Here is a 22,242-nt window from a genome sequence, read left to right as displayed (position 1 = left end):
GAAGGGTCACAGACACAAATACATGCTGACTCTAAACTGAGTTTATACCCACTTCATGTTTAGGAAGTTAATTTCAGTCATGTGGGTTAGAAAATAAAATTTTTTAACAAAATGGAAAACTCTAAAATCTAAAAGATTTATTTCTAGAGTTTGAACACTCTATATGGATACCATGTCCATCATAAAGATGCACTGTAGTAGCAGGCTCTACAACAATTGTATCCTCCTTTTGAAGACCATGGTAAATGTCAATATTTGCAGTGAAACACAAACACAGCAGACCAGATGGGAAGATTCTACATCATATGAAGTGATCAGATTGGTTTTGCACAGAAAAAAACCCACGACATGTGGAAACAGTATCCTTGAAAAAAAAAAATCAGAGAAGTAAAAATTACTTGTAGAGAAGAAAAAAATCGTAGGAAACACATTATTTAAAGTCTAGAAGGATGACTAGTAGATGCAGACTAAAGAAGAGTATTTAACATTCGTAAATATATGCACAAAGTAGAGAAAAAAACAGTTCTAAAATGCAAGAACGGGGGTCAGAAAGGTAAATGCTACTTCTGCAAAAAGTACTTGCTGTTGTCAGTGGAAGTTCTGTGGGATTAAATTTGCAGAAATAACGTGCTATTTTATTCTGAGTGACTCACTACAATTACTAACTGTGGTGCTGTGTTTTTCTTCATTCAAGTTCTTCAAAAAAACCATTAAACTGACAAATTCGTGACCATATTTTTTTGGGGGGGACTAAAAATACCATTTATAAAAACAGCTGCAGATAATACAGACAGGTAAACAGTGCACTTGCAATTCAAGTTACTAAATTACTTCAGTGATCTGTCTTCCTACAGGCTGTCCAGACACTGCCATATTACACTTAAGGTGCCAGCCTTTATTCTGAATGTGTTAAATATTCTCAATAACATTCTTTAAAATTAAGTAACTCTGTGGACCACCCTTGATAGTTGGGTTCCTCTGCCTGCTGGAGCCCAGGACTCAAAGGAACCACCTATTGCACCCAACCCTTTCACTACACATGAGAAGGACATCCCATTGCCTGATGCCTCTCAATACCTGCAAAGCCTTAGGCTGTGTTACCCTATACTCATCTAACTGTTGATATTTCACAGGAAAGCAAGAAGAAAGCAGAGAAAAAAAAATCAAAAACTTGAAGTTGTGCATCTGGAGTGGAAAAAAATCCTCCTGTCCACGAATATCTCTGCAGAATCACTGCAACTTTGAGTTCATTAAAATATGAGACCAAGTAAGCAAGCAAGTAACCAACACTTTACAATCCTCTCAAGAAAGAAGTCAGACATCTATCCTAAAAAAAGCTTTAGTTTTTAATGCCAAGACCATCCAACAATATATTCGATAAACTGCTCAGTTCCATGTTACTCGCCTTGCATGACAAAAGCAAAACAGTACATGTTTGCACATATATGGTAAAATCAAATATACATCACACTTTCTAAGACACCACACAGCCTCATTTAAATGTTCAAATCCTGGGACAGTCAAACAGATATTGGAGAAACAGCAGCTGCATTAGAACAGAAAACAAACAGCTAGAAGGATAAACAGTGAGTGAAAGAAAGCAACCTGTACCATTTAGCTCAAGCAATTAACATCACAACATGCTAGGCTGGATTGGTAGCTAATACACCAGTATGACTCATAGGGTACAATCTACTACTGTATCTTAATCAAAGGAAGATGATATTTTATCAGATCAGAACAGGAAACATTGGTACTATTTTATAATGGTAACACTATTTTGAAATAAACATTTCATTTAATAAGAAGCTGTGGTACTAATGTCAGCCCTCAAGCAAAGACTACTACATGACTGTGTATCTTGAAATTTCCCATTTCTGTAGCATATTTTTGGTGCTGGACAGGGAACCACATTGTGGTATTATTTTGCGTACATATGAAGCAAGTTCTCTGTGCAATTTCCCTTTAAACAGCCCTTAATGTTCATTACTTCATTTAAGAGATCCTACTATGTGACGAAACTGAATAATCAAAAAATTATTCAAAAACAAGAAAGGAAAAAATCCATAACAAGAACTGGCAAATTCTCCCACAGACTTTTTGAATCTGGTGTTAGAAGATGAATGTTCTATAAAGACTGAGGAGCTGAAAGCCCTACACTGAGCCTTTCAGCTCCCTGGTATCTAAGGGGAATGAAGCCATGTGCACTGGGAGTTCAACACCAGAAAAACCAGCATGTAGTGCCAACCAAATGCTCTAAGTAGGCACAAAAGTAGCTCTCAAGGCTCTATGTTCTGCTATAAAAAAAAAAAAAACATTTCCCATAAGACAAAGTGCATTTAGTAAAGTTTAATTTTATCCTTAGATCTGCATTTACTGTAGGCTTTCTGATGAGATGAACGTGTTAATTGAGATCATATCTTTGCACACCTCCACCACTACAATGTCAGCCAAGGCTTGTACTGTGAACACAGCCCTAACATTTCCAAAGATGCATCCCACTCCCTCTGCATGGGTTGGACCCACCAAAAATAGCCTCATCATGCCTACTTGCTGGTTCTTTAAAAATCAGGCCACTAAATGAGGTCATTTTAAAGATAAATAGTCCTTCGTAGTCATGAACGATCAGTATCAGTTTTTGGGGAAAATCCCAGGTAACTCTCAACCACTGTCTCTAACAGCAAAGGACAGGATTTTCCATCTATCTCTGATCTTCAAAACCTTTTTAACAAACACACAATTTGACTCTTAGATCCATGTTCTTCACCCAGAAACAAGGTTATTTCAGGTAACAATGGGTTACCTCACAATTTGACATCCCATTCCTTTCCTACTCCCTAGCCACTCTTTCTTATCAATATTATTTTAGGGGAATCAGATTTGTGTTTAAAAAGTTTTTTATTTTTAATGCATTTATCTTATGTGTATCATTATTATTATTATTATTTATTCCTGCTTAAAATGCAATAAACAGCTTACAAAGGCACTTCGTAAGGCATTTCTGTAAATCCTCATCATTATGATACCACAACAGTGCTGGGAATGTACATGTGCGTTCGAGATGTCTGCTTTAACGCACCATCTCGGTATGTCTCAGTTCTGAGGTTTCCTTGTGCTGCATCATATCTGATCGGCAAGAAGCAGTCTTAAAGAATGTACTGATCAAACTAAGTTTAAATTATTTTATTTTTAAATGCAGATGCATATAAACAAAGTTTTTCACACATCACAGGTATTTTAGTTGGTCAGCAATTAAACAATCAACTCAAGTAAACCTCTGGGTAAAGTCCCTTCTATGAAAGCCAGTAACGCGTAACTTCAGGGGGAGGCGGAAGTGTTTTTTCTAATTACTCTCTTTGAACAGACTAATTGTAAAAGGATCAAAAATAGATGCTTTCACATCCCATAAAAAAGTCAGCAGCAAATCAAGACCAGCACACAAACAGGGGTTTTTTTTAAGCACTTGAAAAAAAACTACCCCTCCCACAAGAGAGACTCACGTAATCACTCTTGAGAACAATGTGCAAGGGTAAACTTTCACAGTCAAGCCATCCTGTTAATGCCCTTAACTCCTCAGAAGATCCAACAAGCTACAGAGATGTAAGTACAGAAAAGAATTAACTTGTTTTCAATTTTTTTTCTTTTCAATGAGCAGGAGCAAACAATTCCAGAAATATTATTGGGTTTTTGCATTATACTGGTAGGAGGGATAAATGATCTTTGTATGGAAAGGCTCATGGTAGAAATTCTCTGATATTTTATGTTACCATATTAATCTGCTGCCAATTAATTTCCATTTAAAGGATCTATTGATCCACAACATCAACAAGTTATTTCAAGTCCTTTCTTAGAATACAGCCTTCTGACAACCACAGGGAAACATTTGATACTGCATTAACTTATACAATTTTTTGGTCAACACTGATTTATATTATACTAATGCAGAAATAACTACTGTACAAGTAGTAAGGAAAGCATTGCAACTCTAAGTCATTCACTGAACCTCACAGAACTCTCCTAATAGTAAGAGAGAGCCTTAAAACAAATCAGTACTACAGTCCTGAATGCATAGCCTGCTCTTATCACATGCACTCCTTGTCTATGAAAACAGCCTTTATTACCAGCTCAGAAAACTCCTCAGTCACTCTTCTCATGTGTAAGTATTGCAACATATTTTAAGAATTCAAAGTTTTATGAGTTAATTCCTCTTTTAACTTCTGGCATACACTTTTTTCCAAGTTTTTAAAAGTCATTCTTTTCCTGAATTGCAATCACCAAACATCCCTCTCCTTATTAGTGATTTTCGTGCCACAAAGCTAAAGAAATATTACAAGTGATAAGATTTTTATTCACCTTCCCAATTAAAAAGGATCATTTTTTTCTATTATGCTGGCAAAACAAGACACATTGTTCAACAAACAATAACTCAACTATAATTTATCTTAAAAAATAAGACAGTGTACATGGATTTGGACATAGAATACATGACATCTGCCTAACATTTTCATGACTGCTCCTGAAGAGACAAGGGAATTGAATCCTCTCTATTATTCTCTAAGAGCTCAAATCTCACCCTTTTCTGCTCAAAAGATAGAGGAGCATGTATACATGTAAAGAATAATTAAGTTACAGTTCAGAAGCTGTAATCCGTAGAATTAAAGACTGTCCCTATACAAGCTTCATAACACTCAGATATAAAAGGTGTTCATGTTTTTAGTACTAAAATACAAATTCTCATTTGACTCCTTTTTTCTTCTGCTTGTAAGAATGTAATTGTCAGCGGCTCACACTTTAGTTTATTTGCTGTATTTTTAGGCTCTCTCCTTTTTACATTTAGTGTGTCTTAAGTAAGTATACACTGAAGGGAAGTTAATCATTTTAGCATCAGCACAGCTCTTCACACTAACATGTGGCAGAGACTATTCATGTGAGATACTCCTCACACTTCTCACAGGACAGATTACACCTAAGAGAGATCCAACAGATAGGGGCAAGATGTGCACTTCAAATGACTTCCACTTTAACCAGTTATGCAGCATTTCAACTCAACTTCTTTATTTCCATCTCACTTACTGTAGCTTCTATTATTTTTGAGCACCAAATGTAACTGTCATACAACTTTGCAAAATCTACTGTAATAAGCAAAAGCAGGACCAGAAAGATCCCACAGTGTTGTGCATCTCCATATTTTATTAAGTACTTAAAGAATATTATTATTCTTTACTGCCACTGTTAAGATAATTGGGATTTTCTGATACATGGCTTACAAATTTGGCTTTACTATGCCAACAGATTTGGGTCTAACCAAAGAAGAATAAAAGTACTAGCCTGGAAACTCTCTCACCAAAATCATCTTTGGGTTGAGAGTTGAGGACTCAGTCTTCAGGTCATCAGGCCTACTCATTGGCATTTAGAGCTTTTGAAAACTCAACAGCTTTTGAAAAAAGGTAAATTAACACAATGCGCTAGAAGCATACGAATGTTAAAGTGTTAGAATGAAACAGGAAGCCTGTCTCTTGCCTAGGCTTTTATTAAACCACATGCAGTTCCCAAGCTGCCAGTCCAAACACCCTGATGTATGTACCTTAGGTATATGTTCTTTCTATATTAAGAAAGTATTCTACTATGCAACTTAGCATGCACACCTTTTAACTTAGTTGAATCAAGCCTTTTTCTCAAACACAGAAAACGCTCTACAATAAAAGATCACTCATATGGTAAATTAGAAATCCAAACAGTAAATATGACTGGTTAACAGAAAACAAATAATTTTGACATTAAGGAAAAAATCAAACCTACATAACCACAAGACTGCATATTTCCCACCTTCTACTGTTTTAAAACTCTGTAAGACTGATACAGCTAATAGCTATAGAGGACAGTAAGCTCAGTAAATCTGCAGACCAGGCATTGCAGGGGAAGAGAAATCTCTTTCCTGATAATTCCTTTTAAATAATTTATATTCTTTATGCATAGATAAACAACATTATCCCCCAATACTGTTTGTTAAAGAAATACTGTCCATCTCATAGTAACTAAACCATACTATGTACACAGCCATGAGAGATCTTCCTAATGAACTGCCGTGCCTTTCCAAGAATTTAATTAGTATCCCTCTTAAATTAGCTACTGGACAGATGGACCAGGGATTCATCTCCAATGAATGAAAGTTATGAAAAGAGACAGAGAAATCACACATTAGACTACAATGCACAGTAAAAGCCTTCTACATGTTCCCTGTTCTGCTGAAAAGACAGACAGTGCTCCTCCAGCAAAAGCAAGAGATAAGAACATCTTTCTTTTAGCACACAGAGAGAGCTTTGTACCACTGCTTGAACACAATCCAAACCCATGTAATTTAAGGTTGTAACACTGCAATTGCTGGCTCATAGCTTAAGTCCATCCTTCTTAACAGTTAAATGTATGTAACATTATGATACTACATATAAAGCTCATCAAACATGAACATGTCTGTGATCCAGGGCCTTAGGTTACGTAGTACTTCCAGACTGGAACCACCATTCTGTTTATCAAACACCTTTTGCTGTGGGGATTAAAGGTAAAACACACGTATAAACATTAAACAAATGACTAATGCCAGTCTAACATTTTCACAGAACACCAATCTCCTAAACCAGCCTTTTTTCCGTCTTTGATGAGATTACAAAAGTGCTTTAGAAAGGCACCTGCACAGATTTCAGACGTGCTAGATTTGGCCAGTAGCTTGCCATGGTATCGTGAATTTTTTCCCCAGGTGGATACTATTGCTGAGAAACATTAAGAAAGCACACAGAATAGACTAGCAGCTAGCCTAGCTAACAAATCTCATTGGCTAAAGAAATTTGGTGGTCAGAAAGCAAACACAATACTAAGACTTGAAAATGGCAAATGAAACAAGAATGAAGAACAATCTGCACTGTTTGCAAGCTTGGGCATAGTATTAAAATTAATTTTAAACTCTCCCAGGCATAAGGTCTTCCTGGGTAGAAGCAGAGAGCAATGACCATGCCCTTAGACTAGAGATATCCTAGGACACGGTGAGAGAAATACTCCTGGATCACAGAAAACTAACTTCACAAGCTCCCAGTGCAATGCTACACAACTCTGTCTTGGATACACAAATAACTGAGCTGAAAAAGCAGGGACATACCGGTGAAGATGCTTCCAGGTACACCAATACCAAGATGCATCTGGAACCCCTTGGTCTGTGTGGGACAAAGCTGGGGTTAGAATGGACATCACAGGACTATTTTGCCTCATGGTGAAATATTTGAGAAGTTCACTTTGAATTGCCCAAATCATGAGATTGTATAAAGGTAAAAAGACTCAACAAAAACAGCAACTGCAAATTAATTTTAGAGAAATTTAAGGAAGAGACACATACATTTTTTAACAGGTAGGTTGACTGACAAAGGCCTAGAGTAACAAATGGTTAATTCACTTTCTTTTAAGTTCTCCAAGTCAAGATCAAACAGTATTTTAGAAAATGTGCTTTAAATGCAAAGTTACTGTAATCCATACACAAATAACTAAAATAATAACATAACCTAGATTATACAGAAAATCATATTAAGGAAGTAAGTTGTCTGTGTCACTGAGTGTCTACAGACTCAGAAAATGTAAAAACCTGAACAACCTCCTTTACAATACTATATAAAGACAGGAATTTTAAGTACTTTATACCTTAAAATTTTGCATGCAACTCTAAGCCAAAAACCCCAGTGCTACTGTTTTTTAAAATTATTAATTTGGTAAGGTAAATTAATATTAAGGTTTTTTCCAAGTATATACCTCAAAGTAGTATCATTATTAAACCCTAAAAGCCACTGGAGGGGTATTTAATCCAACAACCTAGAAGACCAAAAATTTTGGTAATGATTCTAGATGGTAGCTTCAATGGTCCATTTGGATCTGGGACAGTAAATGGTCATGGTCTCATAAGGCATTCAGACACACAGTTCATTAAAATCAGTAAGAATTAAGTCCAGCTAGTCTGAGGTTTGCAGCAGTAAGGAGGTAACAGTCTCCATTTTTATTCCAAGAATGCAAAATGCACAAACAGTATTCAAAATGTTCTTTTTCTAGTTACATTCTGTGGAGGATGTCATATGTTGTATGTATAATAAGCTGATCACTTAGGAATGCTACCAAGAAATAAAGAGCAACTTGACACAAGGAACTGGATTTTTAGAAAAATATCTTACTTAATAGTCTAGACACCTTTTAGGAAGAAAGTATTTTTTTAAATGAAGCCTTGATCAAGGCTGACAAGAAAAGGTGAAATACCTGCTGACGTGAATGGAGTCTATCCAACAACAATAAGAGTTCAGAAGTACAAAGAAGTTACCACTGCTCAGGTGATGTACATTAAGGTGCTAGATGGTAGCAACTTTACACCACAAAACAGATACACTATATCTCCTTTTTTTTTTTTTTTTTTTTTTTTTAAGACACATTCAGGTAATAATTCAGCACCTAGACACCCTGGTGACTGCTCAAAAATGCCCATACATACCTACAGGTAGAGAAAATACTAATACTCAACTAGAGCACTTCAAAATGTGCTCCCTACATTAAAAGTCAAAACATTTAGGGGATAACAGGGGATCAAAAAGAACACTTTCTGCACTCAGGGCTGACTCCCACAGCAGGCAGAAGGGCCTGTCAAGGAGCACAGCTTAGCTGACGTGCATGCTGCTTTGGTCCTCCAGCTTTCTTCTCATCTGTTTGTGGCCAGCTCATCCTGTCATGAAACTGCTCCTCATGTATATCCATGCTAGTGCCTTGGTTGGACACAAACACTCTCTCAGCAAGGACTCCTTCTCAATACAGCCACGGTTATACGTGAGGATGAACATCCTACTCTGAGCAACAAGTTCTAGACTAATGTATTAAATTAAAGATCTAACTTCATAGCACAAAATTAGGTCAGTTAGGTCATATGATTTTATGAAATCCTACTCCTGATGCAAAAAAAAAAAAAAAAAAAATTACTGAAATTACAGATTTTTTCCTAAACTGCAGTTAAATGGTTTTGTATAATAGATATTCTATAATTTTACATATGTTTATAGAAAGACATAAGGATGGATGTGAAAATTATGCACACTATTTATGAACCAAAACTATTACAACTTTACAGTGAAAATAAAATTATGCAGTTCACATGCTTCAGTTAATTACTGCAATCAAACTGTTTATCATAAATCTTAGATTATTCTTCCTTACATATGTTGAAGAAATTGTTTTATCTAAATTTCAAGGAAGAGGTGAGTAGAAGATAGATGTGATGCTGTGAGTGTGAACAAATAATCAGAGGCATTTAAATATGACAAACAAAACAAAATACCCCACTGATCCACCCAGGTGCCTACACAAACCCACACCAATTTAGGCCCAAAGCAGCCTGTTATACACTTCGGCAAAGCAAGAGTCATTTGAGACACACTTCTACAAAGGAAAAGACAAAACAAGAGGAAAGCATATCAGAACTATCCTGAGGGTACTAACTACTGCATTAATCAATCATCAAACACCAAGGTACAGTGAGCAATGCAGAATTAACCAACATAAAATTACAGACATTCTTAAATCTGCACTACAGTTGGAGTTGCTATTTACCAGTTTAATTCCCTTATGCAAACCACAAAACTCCCACTTCAGATTTGAATTCCAACCCTGAATTCCCACCTCTCGACAGACAGTGCATACTTCATACTTCAGGTATATCTAATAATCAGAACACTGTACATCTATCAGTCAGTAATCACCCACCTGTCTTCCGTCCTGTCTGTGGAACACAGTAGACACAGACTTAATATACTACCTGGATGTTAAGCTTCTTCCTTAGGTGGGTACTGTAACTCATTGACATATTTTAATACACATCATCCACTATCCACAAGTTTACTGTTTACAGAGAACCTTATGCACCCCTGCTAACCCTGCCACAAGTCTGATCAGACAAGCTTATAATACAGTATGTGATGCAGGTACATTAACTTGTGAACAACCTGAAATAAGTAGGACCATCTCCTCAAAACATGAAAGAAAATACTAGTCTTTTAATGTTTTCATAAGTCAATAAAAGGATAAGGAATACTTTCTAAAATGCGTAGCTTAAACCCCCTGAAAACTGAGAAGTATTTTCCAGCAAGACTTTTTTAAGGTGCAACAGGCTACAGTAGTTTGCAGATATTGTCTGTTGAAAGACAGATCCTCAGAAATCACCTAGATTTTAATTAAAGGTACCAGACAACTTTAAAATTCCAGTTGCAATAGCTGTCATCTCCAGATAGTATTCTGTGTTAAAGCAGAAGCAATCTTGTTTTCATTTTCACTGTTTATTTAATCCATAAATAGTGCCTCTAAGAGGCACACTTTTGTAGAACAGCTGCTTGAAGAGGAACATTAGATGTCCCATCCTTTCTGACATTTATGCTTACACTATACAACTGCTAGGTAACAGAAATGTCTGCACTGAAATCAGTATCAACAGGATGGGGTTCTTTCCATTTCTGAAATTCTGTTGGATTATTTTTTAGTATTTTTAAGTCCCACAAATCACTGCCACTTTGCAGCTCTCCCATGTTACTTCTGACTGTAGAGATGAAACAATTTCTAAAATCTACTCAATTGTCAATGTGTAAAATACTTCAGCTGGGTTATCTCTCTTTTACAGCATCACTAAAGAACAATTAAAGTAGTAGTCTCAAGAATTTACATATGTAACAATATTTAAATTAGATTCCAAAAGTCAATTCTTAAAACTAGTATTAAACCAGCTGAATTATTATGGTTGAAATATATAATCTTAAAAGTCTTTTCCTTACCTAAGCAATTCTATGATTCTATTATAACTCCAGTACGATAAGAATGCTTAAAGAACGAGTTTCTCTAAAGAAGTTAAACCATCACAATGTGAGTTGTTGGAAACAAAAACTCCCTAAAAATTAACTGAAACACATTTAAAAGATTTTGCCTGTTTGTCTGACCCTTGGGGACTTCATATGATCCTTTATCATGTAGTTTCTTCAGACTCCTTTTTCCCCTCAGATTGTTTTAAATGGTCTACCACCTCCTGACCACCTAAAAATTTCACTTTCCAAATACCCTACATCTCTGGTTGATTACATTGCCCTGATTTTTTTCTCATCAGAGAAGGTATTGGGATCAAAACAGAATAGCCAAAAACAGACATCTTTTTGTTTGTTTTCAGAAGGAGGCTTGAAAAGTATTTCACAGCAATGGAGTTTCATTTCAGTTTTTCAGCCTTGTTTTTTGCAACAGGGGTTGGGCACTGTTATGCAGAAGAAGTTTATCTACATTTATTACAAAATGTTCCCTTTTGTTGTTTTGTTTTGGTTTTTTTTTCATGTTAGGTCTACTGAGTTTCCTGCAACAACAGGGGTTACAGAAATGGACACTTTCACAGCCTCTGAGAGCAACAGTTCCACCTGTGACTTATATGAGCACAAAGATACAGCACGGATACTGCTGTCTGTCTTCTACAGCTGCATCTTAATTCTTGGGGTGCTTGGAAACACCATTGCCCTCACCGTCATTTTCAAAAACAGAAAGAAGATCAACTCCACTACTCTGTATTCAACCAACCTCGTCTTCTCCGATCTCCTGTTCTGCATCGCCTTGCCAACAAGGATAGCCTACTACGCCCTGGGATTCCACTGGCCATTTGGAGAAGCATTATGTCGAATAACGGCTCTCCTGTTCTACATCAACACCTATGCAGGTGTAAACTTCATGACATGTTTGAGCATTGACAGGTTTTTTGCTGTTGTCCATCCCTTCCGATACAAGATCAGAAGGATTAAATATGCCAAGGGCATTTGTGTCTTTATCTGGTTTCTTGTGTTTAGTCAAACTTTCCCATTACTTATACAATCCATGTCACAGGAAGAAAAAGAAAGGACTACGTGTATGGAATATCCAAACTTTGAAAAAATAGAACATCTACCATTTATACTTCTTGCTGCCTGTTTAATAGGGTACCTTGTTCCCCTGGGGATTATACTATTTTGTTACTCTCAAATTAGCTGCAAACTTTTTCAAACGGCCAAGGAAAATCCACTGACTGAAAAATCAGGGATAAACAAAAAAGCCATCAATACAATCATATTTGTAATTATAGTCTTCATCATCTGCTTTACCCCTTATCATGTTGCAATCATACAACACATGATTAAGAAACTTCAGAACAAACCCTCGTGCTCCGAAACAAAGATTTTCCAGAAGTCCCTTCATTATACCGTATTTCTGATGAACTTTAACTGCTGCCTAGATCCTTTCATCTATTTCTTCGCATGCAAAGGATACAAGAGAACTGTACTGAAAATACTGAGACGACAAGTGAGTGTATCAATTTCAAGCGCTGCCAGGTCACATCACGAAGAAAGCTCACGTGATGTGGGAGAAACGCAAATGACGGTACTTGCTAAATCTTCCAATGGAAAGCTACCTGAAAAATAAAGTCTGCAGTACATCACAGCAGGGAAAGACTAAAAATCCGGGGTCCACAACAAAACTCTTGGCGTTCCCCACACAGAAGCTTAAGTAAAATTCTGTTTCTCAGGATGTCAGGAAATAAAGGAGTGATGTTGGACTGAGAAAGATTTGTCACAGAACAGCAGGGAAACTCAGACATTATAATCTCCTTGTTGTATCCTTTTGAGTGATTTTTTAATTTTTTTTCCGGAAATACGCACCATTGTGAATGTTCAAATTCCATGCTGCACATACATATGCCTGGATGTTAAGCAAAGACTTGATTCCCAATTTGGATTAAACATAAACAGCTTATAATTCAGACCAACTACAACAAGAACATCTGAAAATTTCAAGACCTCTAGCTGAGCTCCAATTATAGCAATGGTTTCATTAACCCAAACATACAAGCAAGGGAAATGACATTTTCAGATGAAATGGACAACTTCTGTGCACGTTTGATATCACAAATGCTTAAGTTTATAGCCTTTTGGAGGTGAAGCTGAATTTTATAGTATTTAGAACACGGATGTGTTATTGGACAATTTATGTATATTGTCAAATATAACACATGAAAAACTAATGAACTGCTTGGTTCTCCCCAACACTGAACATATCCTGTATGTTAAATCACTCATCTTCACAAGGTGTATTATGTCTTTGCTCCTTTTCCTAAAGGAGAACTTTTCTTTCTAGTGTGTCTTGTAAAGAGTCTCTACTCCATTGTATATAAATTATTTATAAACACAAATTGAAGCAAGAGACTGTAATATGAAAATGTACCATTTCAGTTAAAAGAACAGTGATACAGAGTTCTTCAGAACTTCTGCTCAAGTCAGACATGGACACAACACAAATGTTTTAGAGACCTGAATAAATGGTCACCATTGGGGTCAGCAAAAAGTAAACTATGGGTTAATTCTGACGGTGTGAGATGGCTACCTCTCTGTAAGTGCTGTTTATCTGAGAGATCAACAAACGAGAAGCGCAGGATGTGCTGGGAAAGAACAACTTTTCCCATCACACCTTCATAGAGTGTATCTGGGATCCATTTGGGCACACTGAAATTGTGCCAGGAAAGAGACCAAATGCCTTAAACACATCCTGCTGGAATCAGCTCAATACCAGTTCAGAATCCAGGATGCAAGCCCCGGGTTCCTGCTGTCGTCCCCTTCCGTCACATGTCAGTTTCCTTCCCTACTTTATTTCTGGCCTCTCTAACTTTACTTTAGTGTTCTATCTTATTGATATGCCTTCATCTGCCAACAGAACTTGGTGACTGCACCAGAAGGCTGTGGTGGAAAAGGAAAATTAAAGACTGCTTGACAATTATAAATAAAAGCTATGCCACGTGTCAGAATAGACGTTATTTATTGCAGCTGTATCTGTCTGGCATTGAGGGTGAGTGAAACAAACATAGTTACATTTGTCATCTTTGCAATTCCTTCCTTCCTCATGTGTTGACCTCCCTCTACTTGCAAACATGGAAGGGTCATATCTGAACTGTATGGAAACATTTAATTAACAATTACTTTCTTATGGCAAAGAAAACATAACCCCCCCAATATTTCGTACCACTTAGACTGCCAAAACGGAGCTTCCAATTACAAGAGACACTATGCAGTTTCAAAAAATTAGGTAAGAAAAATAATTTTTAACAGTTCCCCTTAATTCTATGTGCTATAAACACTTCTGTTCATGTCAGCTTTTTAAATAAACTATTTTAAAATATTATTTAAGAATTTGTTCCTACTGAAGCAAGCAAATTATAATCTAATAAAACCATAGACAGACCAGTCAGGAATACCTAGAAGCTGTTGAAATAAATATACGTATTATTAACATTACACTAGTATAAGCTCATTTTTATTCTACTAATGTCTGGGTTTTTTGTTTATTAGTATGCATTTCATCTAACCGTGATTATAAAGCCTTAAAGACAAGAAGTCTTTTTTATATTTGCCCCTAAAATGCAACTTAAATACGTATTAAAACACCACATACTGCAGATAACTACACTCTAAGTGGAAACAAAGTAAAGATCTCTATTTAAAATCTTAATCTCCATTTTCTCATACAAGCAATTCTGTTATTTTCAATTTTAGACTTGGTTTCTAAATCACAGCAACATTCTCAAACAGAAAACTTAACATCAAAATACTGCTTTTGCCCTAATAAACTTCGGAGCCTGGATCCAAGGTTTATGGGTTTGATAAGATACGGGTTTGGGAAAAGTTATTTTTTTCTCCTTATTTTAATATTTCTCAAATGTAGAAGAAACCAATAAAATAAAAACCTTTTAAAGATAAGATAAACTCAGTTTCCTGACAGAAGTCCTAAAGGCACAGACAGACAGACAACTGTGGCAGCTGATGCCTCTGCTAATGACTCTGTTTCCCCTCACTACTCCTCAGCACACACTAACAGCTCATGCACACTCGTATTATGAGGAGACTCTTTTCCGTGTGCTTGTCTGAATCTGCCAAAAGCAGCAGTGGGGGTTTTCAGTGGGCCTGGGACCCTGCGCTGAAGTCAAACATTTAGAGAACACGTGTCCTGTTTCTTCTTCCAGCTGTGCTGTGGGGCTGGCAGACATCACCAGAGAGATGTGTTGTCTTAAAAGACATGAGCACGCCGTGCCTTGCAACATGTGGCTGAAGCAGTATGAGCTTTGCAAGAGAAAATGAGCTTTTGCTTTGGGAAAAGCTTCTGATACATTCCAAGACGTGCCCCCTTCCTCCCCAAGGCTCACTCATGCTTCTCACATAGAAATTAAGCAGCAACAAGTAGCAGTGGGTTCAAATGGCTTGCTTATTGCGAGGATCTGACTGAATTTTTTGGAGAAACTGGGTCTCTGGAGAGTGAAGCCCAGTCAGGATCTTTAAGCCCATGTTCATGACAAAATGACAGAGTTATCTTTTCTCTCTACACTTTGCAGTGTGGAACTTGGGACTCCAATTACACGGAGTCCTACTGCTGACACTATGTGCCTGCTGCTGCCATCTCTATCAAATCTGATCTGGTAGGGAATGTGACAGAGCACATAGAAATAAAAATGATGATGATGGCAAAATGGTCTAAGTCCCTAAAAGAAAATTGGATAGACACCTGTTGTCAAACACATGACCAAGAGAAGGTGCATCATGTGAAAAATCCCCAAACACATCTTCAGGAGAAGAGCATTTAGTGCCTTCACCTTTTCTTTTGCTGAGAACACAAAATTAGGGACTAATACTGCAAATACCCTCAGCTGCCTTGGGCTTGAAGATATTGAAGACTAACTGAAAGTGTGGAGACAAAGAATGCAATCTCCTGTGACTTACAGACTCGGCAGATAAGGACAGGTATACCCAAAGGCATTGTTGCCTGCTTCTTTTGCCTGTGGCCCTGAAAACTATGTAGACGAGGAACCTGTCAGCAACATGGTCATCTCCTAGCAAAAGACAGTAAGAGCAACTGTCTGAAGTGGTAAACATGCTACCACAACACAATTCCTGGAGGTCGTTAATGACTTCTCTTAAATCAGCAAGCTCAATAGTTAGGGAAAAAAAAAAAAAAAGAGGAACGTTTTGGTTTCTTTTAAATAGTTGTTCCATTTAACACTAATATATTTCTGAAACTCAAAAGCTTTTAGGGAAGCAAGGAATGAACAGACTTCTCAAAAATGATGAAACAGCCTGTAACATAAGAAAAATAAATAGTGCACAACTGAAGAGAAGAAAAGCTTTGCCTTATATGATCAGTTTTGAAGGAACTAAAAAGCAGCAACATACTCTGTCTCTTTTACCTCCATGTCTGTGCTACAGAGCACAGGAGCAACTGAAGACAAATTAAGGTTTGTATTCAGCAGTATCTCACTGTGCTGGCTCAAAACAGACAAGGTCAACAGACACCAAGAATCACTCAAAAAACAACAAATTCATCAGAGTGCAATATTTCCTAATACAGTCTTGCCTAAGCTGCAGCCTGCAGACTAAGGGTATAGTACAGAATAAATACAAAAAACTCTGCCAAGCTGCAACCCTTTTCTAAAATAAAACAGGAATGACTGTTTGTGTAGTAAAAGCTCTGACATATTTCCTCAAATTTTTTTCCCCTCAGAATACTCCCTTTGCTTCCTGCAATGTCTAACTTCTGACTTCCTGAGGCAGATGTCTCATCTTTGCACATGACAGTCGTCAATCAATTTTTTCTTCCATCAGCCTGTCTGCTCCCTTTTTGAACGTCTGTTACTGCAGCATTTTGCAGCACAGAATAACTACCCATGGTGTCTGGAGGAGCCATTTAAATTCACTTGTGACACCTGTTGGTTTCATTTGAAGTTTCCTGCTTCTTGTACCAGAAATGAGTGAACACAGTAACTCCTTATCTACCCTGTCCACATTACTTATGATTTTACAGACCTGCATCAAATCCCCTTCCTTTGAGTCATCTTGTCTCTTCTCCTGTGAACAGTCAGATAAAAGCTGTTCAGCACTTCATTCCAATTAGAAAGGAAGGAAAGAAGGCAAGTGTAAATAAAGTATGGGAATCCAACTGTGTTCGAGCTGGGTGGCAGAAGAGAACAGGGTGTCTCTACACACAGGGAGATCAACATTATATGTATCTACTTTTCCTACCACACTCAGTAGCATACAGGTTCTCTAAATTAGGATCTTGCCCCATGACTGCCAAATTTGGATAACCTTGCTCTGACACATTAAATAAGGAAGATCAGGACCTCAGTGGGCTGGAAAAATGGATTCAGAGGAACATCATGAAGTTCAGCAAGTCAAATGCAAAACCCTGCATTTGAGCCAGAATAACCCTGGTTCAGGCTGGGTATGACCTGGTTAGAAAGCAGACTGGCAAAAAAGGTCTGGGACAAGTTAAAGAGGAGTCAACAGTGTGACTTCACGGTCAAACACATATGGGACTGTTTTCAAAAGAACATCCAGAGAAGCAATCTTTCCCCTCCATTCAGTACTTGTGAGATCATACCTGGAATTCTGTACTGGGTTTGGGCTTCCCAGGACAAGAAAGATACTGACACACTGGAACAAGTCCAGCAGATAGCTAGCAAAAACGCTGAAGGGGCTTGCAGCACATGCTACAGGAGGAGGGGCTGAGGGAAGGGAGATGGCTCAGCCTGGAGAAGGACGACTGAGAGGAGATGTTATCGTTGTCTTCAACTGCCTAACGGGGAGGGGTACAGAAGAGATGGCAACACCCTAGGTTGTTGCAGCAAGGAACAACTAAACATTAGAAAGCATTTTTTCATCATGAAGCTAGTCAGACATTGGGAAAGGTTGCACAGAAAACCTGGGAAATGTCTATCCTTAGAGATACTCAAAACTTGATTGGACACAGCCTTCATTTTAAATTGTCTCTGCCAGCGTTAGGCAACACAATCTCCAGTGGCTCCTTTCAACCAACGTTCTTCTACAACTAGCAAGTTGGTCCAAGCTTGAAGTTAGACAAGAAAGCAACATGAAACTCAATGGCCTTGCAGTAAAACTAGCAAGTTATATAACTTTAAAATCTTCTAGTCTTGTCCTCTATTTAAGCCTTTATCAAAGTGCTGTTATTAACATCCACCTACAATAAAGAAAGGTCAAGACATGGCACATATTTCTTTCCACAAATCTGCATTCCTTTTTCCTCACTGCAAAAATACGCGTTTCTCCTCTTCCTCTTTTCCTCAGTTGTGACAGATGTTGTGCAAAGGGCTAAACCAAAAAAAACAAGTTTTGCACCTGTTCTGAAGGCAGCAACATTTGTGGTTATCCTATCGCCTCCAGAAAAGTATACATTGTCTTATACCATGCAAAAGGAGAGCTGTGTTCCTCCCTCTATTAAGCTAGACTTAGCAGTTTCATCCTTCCTGTGGCATGTAACTTTCGAGGGAAGTTGTGGTTAGTGAACAGAAGGCACTCCGAGGAAACCTACTTTAAATATAGAGCTGCTGAAAACTGATTACTCTCAACTTACTAGCCTAAAAAGCAGCCAGATAGTGTTTTAGCACTGCTACCGATATTAAGGGGCTAAGAAGAACCTGATGAAACCTTAATATCACAACCCCAAAGCATGGAAAGTTACAGCAATTCTGTGTAGAAGTAACAGATCATTGTCGCCAGTTGGACAGGAAGAGATGAAGCTCCCCTGCCAATCACACGTGTGAGGCACTTTTGACAGAAAGGGACAACTGAAGACTCCTGAAAAGTTATCAGACGATAAAAACAACTCTGGGACAATTTTTGTATTTCTTTGGTCTTTTAAAAAATAAATACAGCGTATTCACAATGCCAGCTGATCAAACAGCCCAAATACCTGTCAGAACATTATTTCTTCATTCACTTAGATGGGGGTAAACCAACAATTTTAAATGTGCCAGGGGTAGCTCCTAGGATAATTAAATCTTTCAAAATTACTGATGTAATAGACATTGTAATAATTTCATTAAATGAAGGATCCTTTCACTTGAATGCCTTTTAAGCCACAAGCTAGAGCAGAAGCTCTAAAACTAACATAACTCTGATACCACTAGTGCAACAGAACTAGTGACCACAAGCACTAGACAACTGCAAAGTGAGTGGCACACAACCTGGGTACAGCCAGGCCATCTCTGCCCCTCCTTGCTTTTCTCCTGCACCACTTCCACCATTCAGGTAGCACCCACATCCCATGCCCTCGGCCATACCCAAGTGCACAGGGAAGTCACTCACATCACCCACAGCTAGACAAACACACAGAGGCCGAGCTCATGGCTGAGAGCAACCAGCTGAGGACCACTGCAGATAGAAAGCCTAGGGTCATGGAAATGCTTCCTCATGTCTGAACTGCTTATTGCCTCCATAAGAGATCTGCTTACATTTCCTCCACCGCATGTGGAAGCTGAACTTGGAAAAATTAATTCCTCTGGCTACCTGCCTTTCTAATAGCATGGTTGCTGGTACTTGGAGGCACTCACTGTACAGCTCAACATCTCTGTTCAAGCAGACAAGTGCCACTGCCATCATAATCTCTTTGCAGTTCTGCAGTGCTTCTTGTGCTGCAGCTTGCAAACTCCTACTGATTAAGTGATTAATGATCAGATTTGTAATTTTAAAATGTCCATTCAAAAGATTTTTGGAACAGAGATCACAAAAGAGTTAGTACGTAACTCTTTTAACATATTTTAACTACAAATGTAAATCATTGGTTAATTTACATTATCTGTCAAAATAGCTACAATTAGGAAGGCATAAAGATAGAGCTCGAATTCTGAAATTCTCAGAAATCTGATTCTAATGCTCTTTCACAATGTGCCACTTTCTAGTCCCAAACAAAAACAGGAAACCAGTTTGCCTCACTGGTCGCAGACTCACTAAAAGAAAAAGTTTTTGCTACTCTCTTTTTAAAGTGTTACTTTGTTGGCATCTCAAAAAAAGGTCTAAGCAAATAAGAACCATGATTTACATTCCGTCTCATCTGATGATATAACACAACTGCTCACAGCAGGACTCTTCCATACACAGGACAATGACAGCAGTGGGAGAGGATGTACCCACAAGACACACCAAGAATTGCAGAGCACCTCAGAACTATCAAGGAAATGTTACATTAGTTAAGCGACCTTTGCTTAGAACAGCAATACTTCTTCGGTCCATAAGAAAGCAGCAGCACTTTGAGCCACAATGTTTGCACTTGCAGAAGTAACTTTATCACTGATGATTTACCCAGAGTAGTAGCCAGCGGTGGATGATTATTCTGTGGACCCACATAAGCACTAGCTGAGGCGTAGGCCTCTGCACCATGGACACTATGTGACCACTACTTAATCAAGGTGCATCTAATCAAAAATATAATTAATCAGTACATAATTACCCAACATGCAGTCAATGCATACGTAAGAATTAAGTATATATATAATGTAATATCTCCTTCATATGAATTATTATATGCAACAGTTTTGGAACTGCAGCTTTATGAATGAAATAAGAGTACATATTGCTCAAGGGGGTCTTGACTATTAATGAACAGTTTTCTGCCTTTCAAGTGTTTGTGTCTTTCCCATCGGGATTCGGTCTTCTCCTTGGTGTAAAATACTGTTATTTTATATATCGCTTTTCTAACTGCAAACACAAGCAGGATAAAGGATGAGTTGTAATTCCTCCAAAAAGTATTCTTTCAAATTAAAAAGATCAAAGTGACTAAGTTACATTTAAACAAATGAATTTTTATTATGAGTAGAATGAAAAAACTAATTATAAGGTTTTTGGAGAATAAAAAAAGAATTAAAATGCAAGCAAATTACTAGTCATGGAGAACGTAACACTGAGCTATCCTAAAATCTGTGAGAGAGAATCAAGCAGTGCTCTTAGAAAAACTGCAATCCAGCAGTGGTAGTAAGAAAACAAGGAATTAAAATAAGAATTTGAAAAAAATCCCACCTTTTAGGGTGTCTCGGATGGTAACAAACACACAGAAATGAAACAACCAATTAACACTACAGGAACTCAGGAAAAAAATGGCTGAAGTTTTTAGTGATTTCTTGCTTCATACATAAAAGCTTAAATACTGGTGTCATAAAACCCCACAAATATCTCAAGAGGCTAAATAAATTTGTGCTTAATTTGTTCAAAACAAACTGCTGAAATAAAAACATCTCTGAATTTGAAAACTTAGATTTTACTATTTGAGAACTCTTATCTATGCTTCCCAAAAAACACTTGCTGGTCTTGGTAACAACACCACGAAAATGAAATACTGTGGGCAACATCACAATTTGTTCTTCCCATTTGACATCAGTTTCAACTTTTTAATATTTTGTAACTGGCGAAGATTACCAACAAAGTGGTTAAAATTCTGTGCAAACTAATGTTTTTCACTCTTAATATCTACACCACTCATATAGAAACTGCCTGTATGGAGAAACTGTTTCTGACAAAAATTTTTAATTATTTAAGTATATTATTGCAAACAAAAATAATGTGTGCTTTTATCTTTTAAAGTTTTGTTGAAATAGAAAAGAGAGTAATCAATTTATCTTTCCTCTTTATTCAATTTTATTTTTAAAACTTCACTTTGGTGAACTTTTGGTTCATTGGTACATTGTGCAACTCTTGGTGGCATCACTTCACCCTCCCAGACAACTCAACTCAAACTTCATTACCATTTCTGTTTCCTCAGACAAAACAAGAAAAACGAGAATTGTCTTGTCACAGCATGTTTCTCTCTCATCTGTTACCTTGATTTTGAGGGACAAATACTAAATCACTCAGAGAGATGCAATGTCTCATATTAATATGCCTATTGTGGAGTTTCTTCATAACAGCTACTGCTTCTAATAGCCCTTGTTTAAAATTATCCAGTGCAGAAATCCTATTACAGCTCATTTATCTTTAAAAGCGGTTAAGGTAGCTGGCATTATTTAGCCAAGTTGGCAGAGACACATGTAATGTTTACCTCCATAAGCTGCTTACAGAATACTGACTGCAGAGAATAATCCTGCTGCAGGGCAGACCAGTTTTCTCCCCACAAATAAAAACACATTTCCAATTGGAATAATTACACTTAGTTCACAGATCTCTAACCGTGGTTGGTACTTTCCACTTAACAAAAGCAACCAAACCGTTAAGCGTGAAAGTGTTGACAGCTTGCAATTAACAAATGCCACTCGGTACTCTGAAGTTGAAAGGCGCAGCTTGTCTCAGGGAAGCCCTTTCAAAGATACCTACCATCTTGCTTCCAGACACCTTCTACCACTGGGAACACTTGTTG

General features: G+C 37.5%; 2 protein-coding genes across 2 annotated transcripts in view; one reads left to right on the top strand and one right to left on the bottom strand.

The window, feature by feature from the left end:
• UBAC2 (UBA domain containing 2) overlaps positions 1-22,242 on the bottom strand; it is a 91,087-nt gene that overhangs the window by 33,957 nt on the left and 34,888 nt on the right. The window lies entirely within an intron of this gene.
• GPR183 (G protein-coupled receptor 183) lies at positions 3,494-14,196 on the top strand. The gene is made up of 2 exons (XM_050332705.1): positions 3,494-3,600; positions 11,382-14,196. Exons 1-2 carry the CDS (start codon positions 3,560-3,562, stop codon positions 12,484-12,486), a joined length of 1,146 nt encoding a protein of 381 aa, XP_050188662.1. The 5' UTR covers positions 3,494-3,559; the 3' UTR covers positions 12,487-14,196.

The sequence above is a fragment of the Myiozetetes cayanensis genome, unplaced genomic scaffold (genome assembly GCF_022539395.1).
Source record: "Myiozetetes cayanensis isolate MyiCay16 unplaced genomic scaffold, myiCay2020 scf5-8, whole genome shotgun sequence".
Lineage (NCBI taxonomy): Eukaryota > Metazoa > Chordata > Aves > Passeriformes > Tyrannidae > Myiozetetes > Myiozetetes cayanensis.
This window is presented reverse-complemented; position numbering and strand designations above follow the sequence as displayed.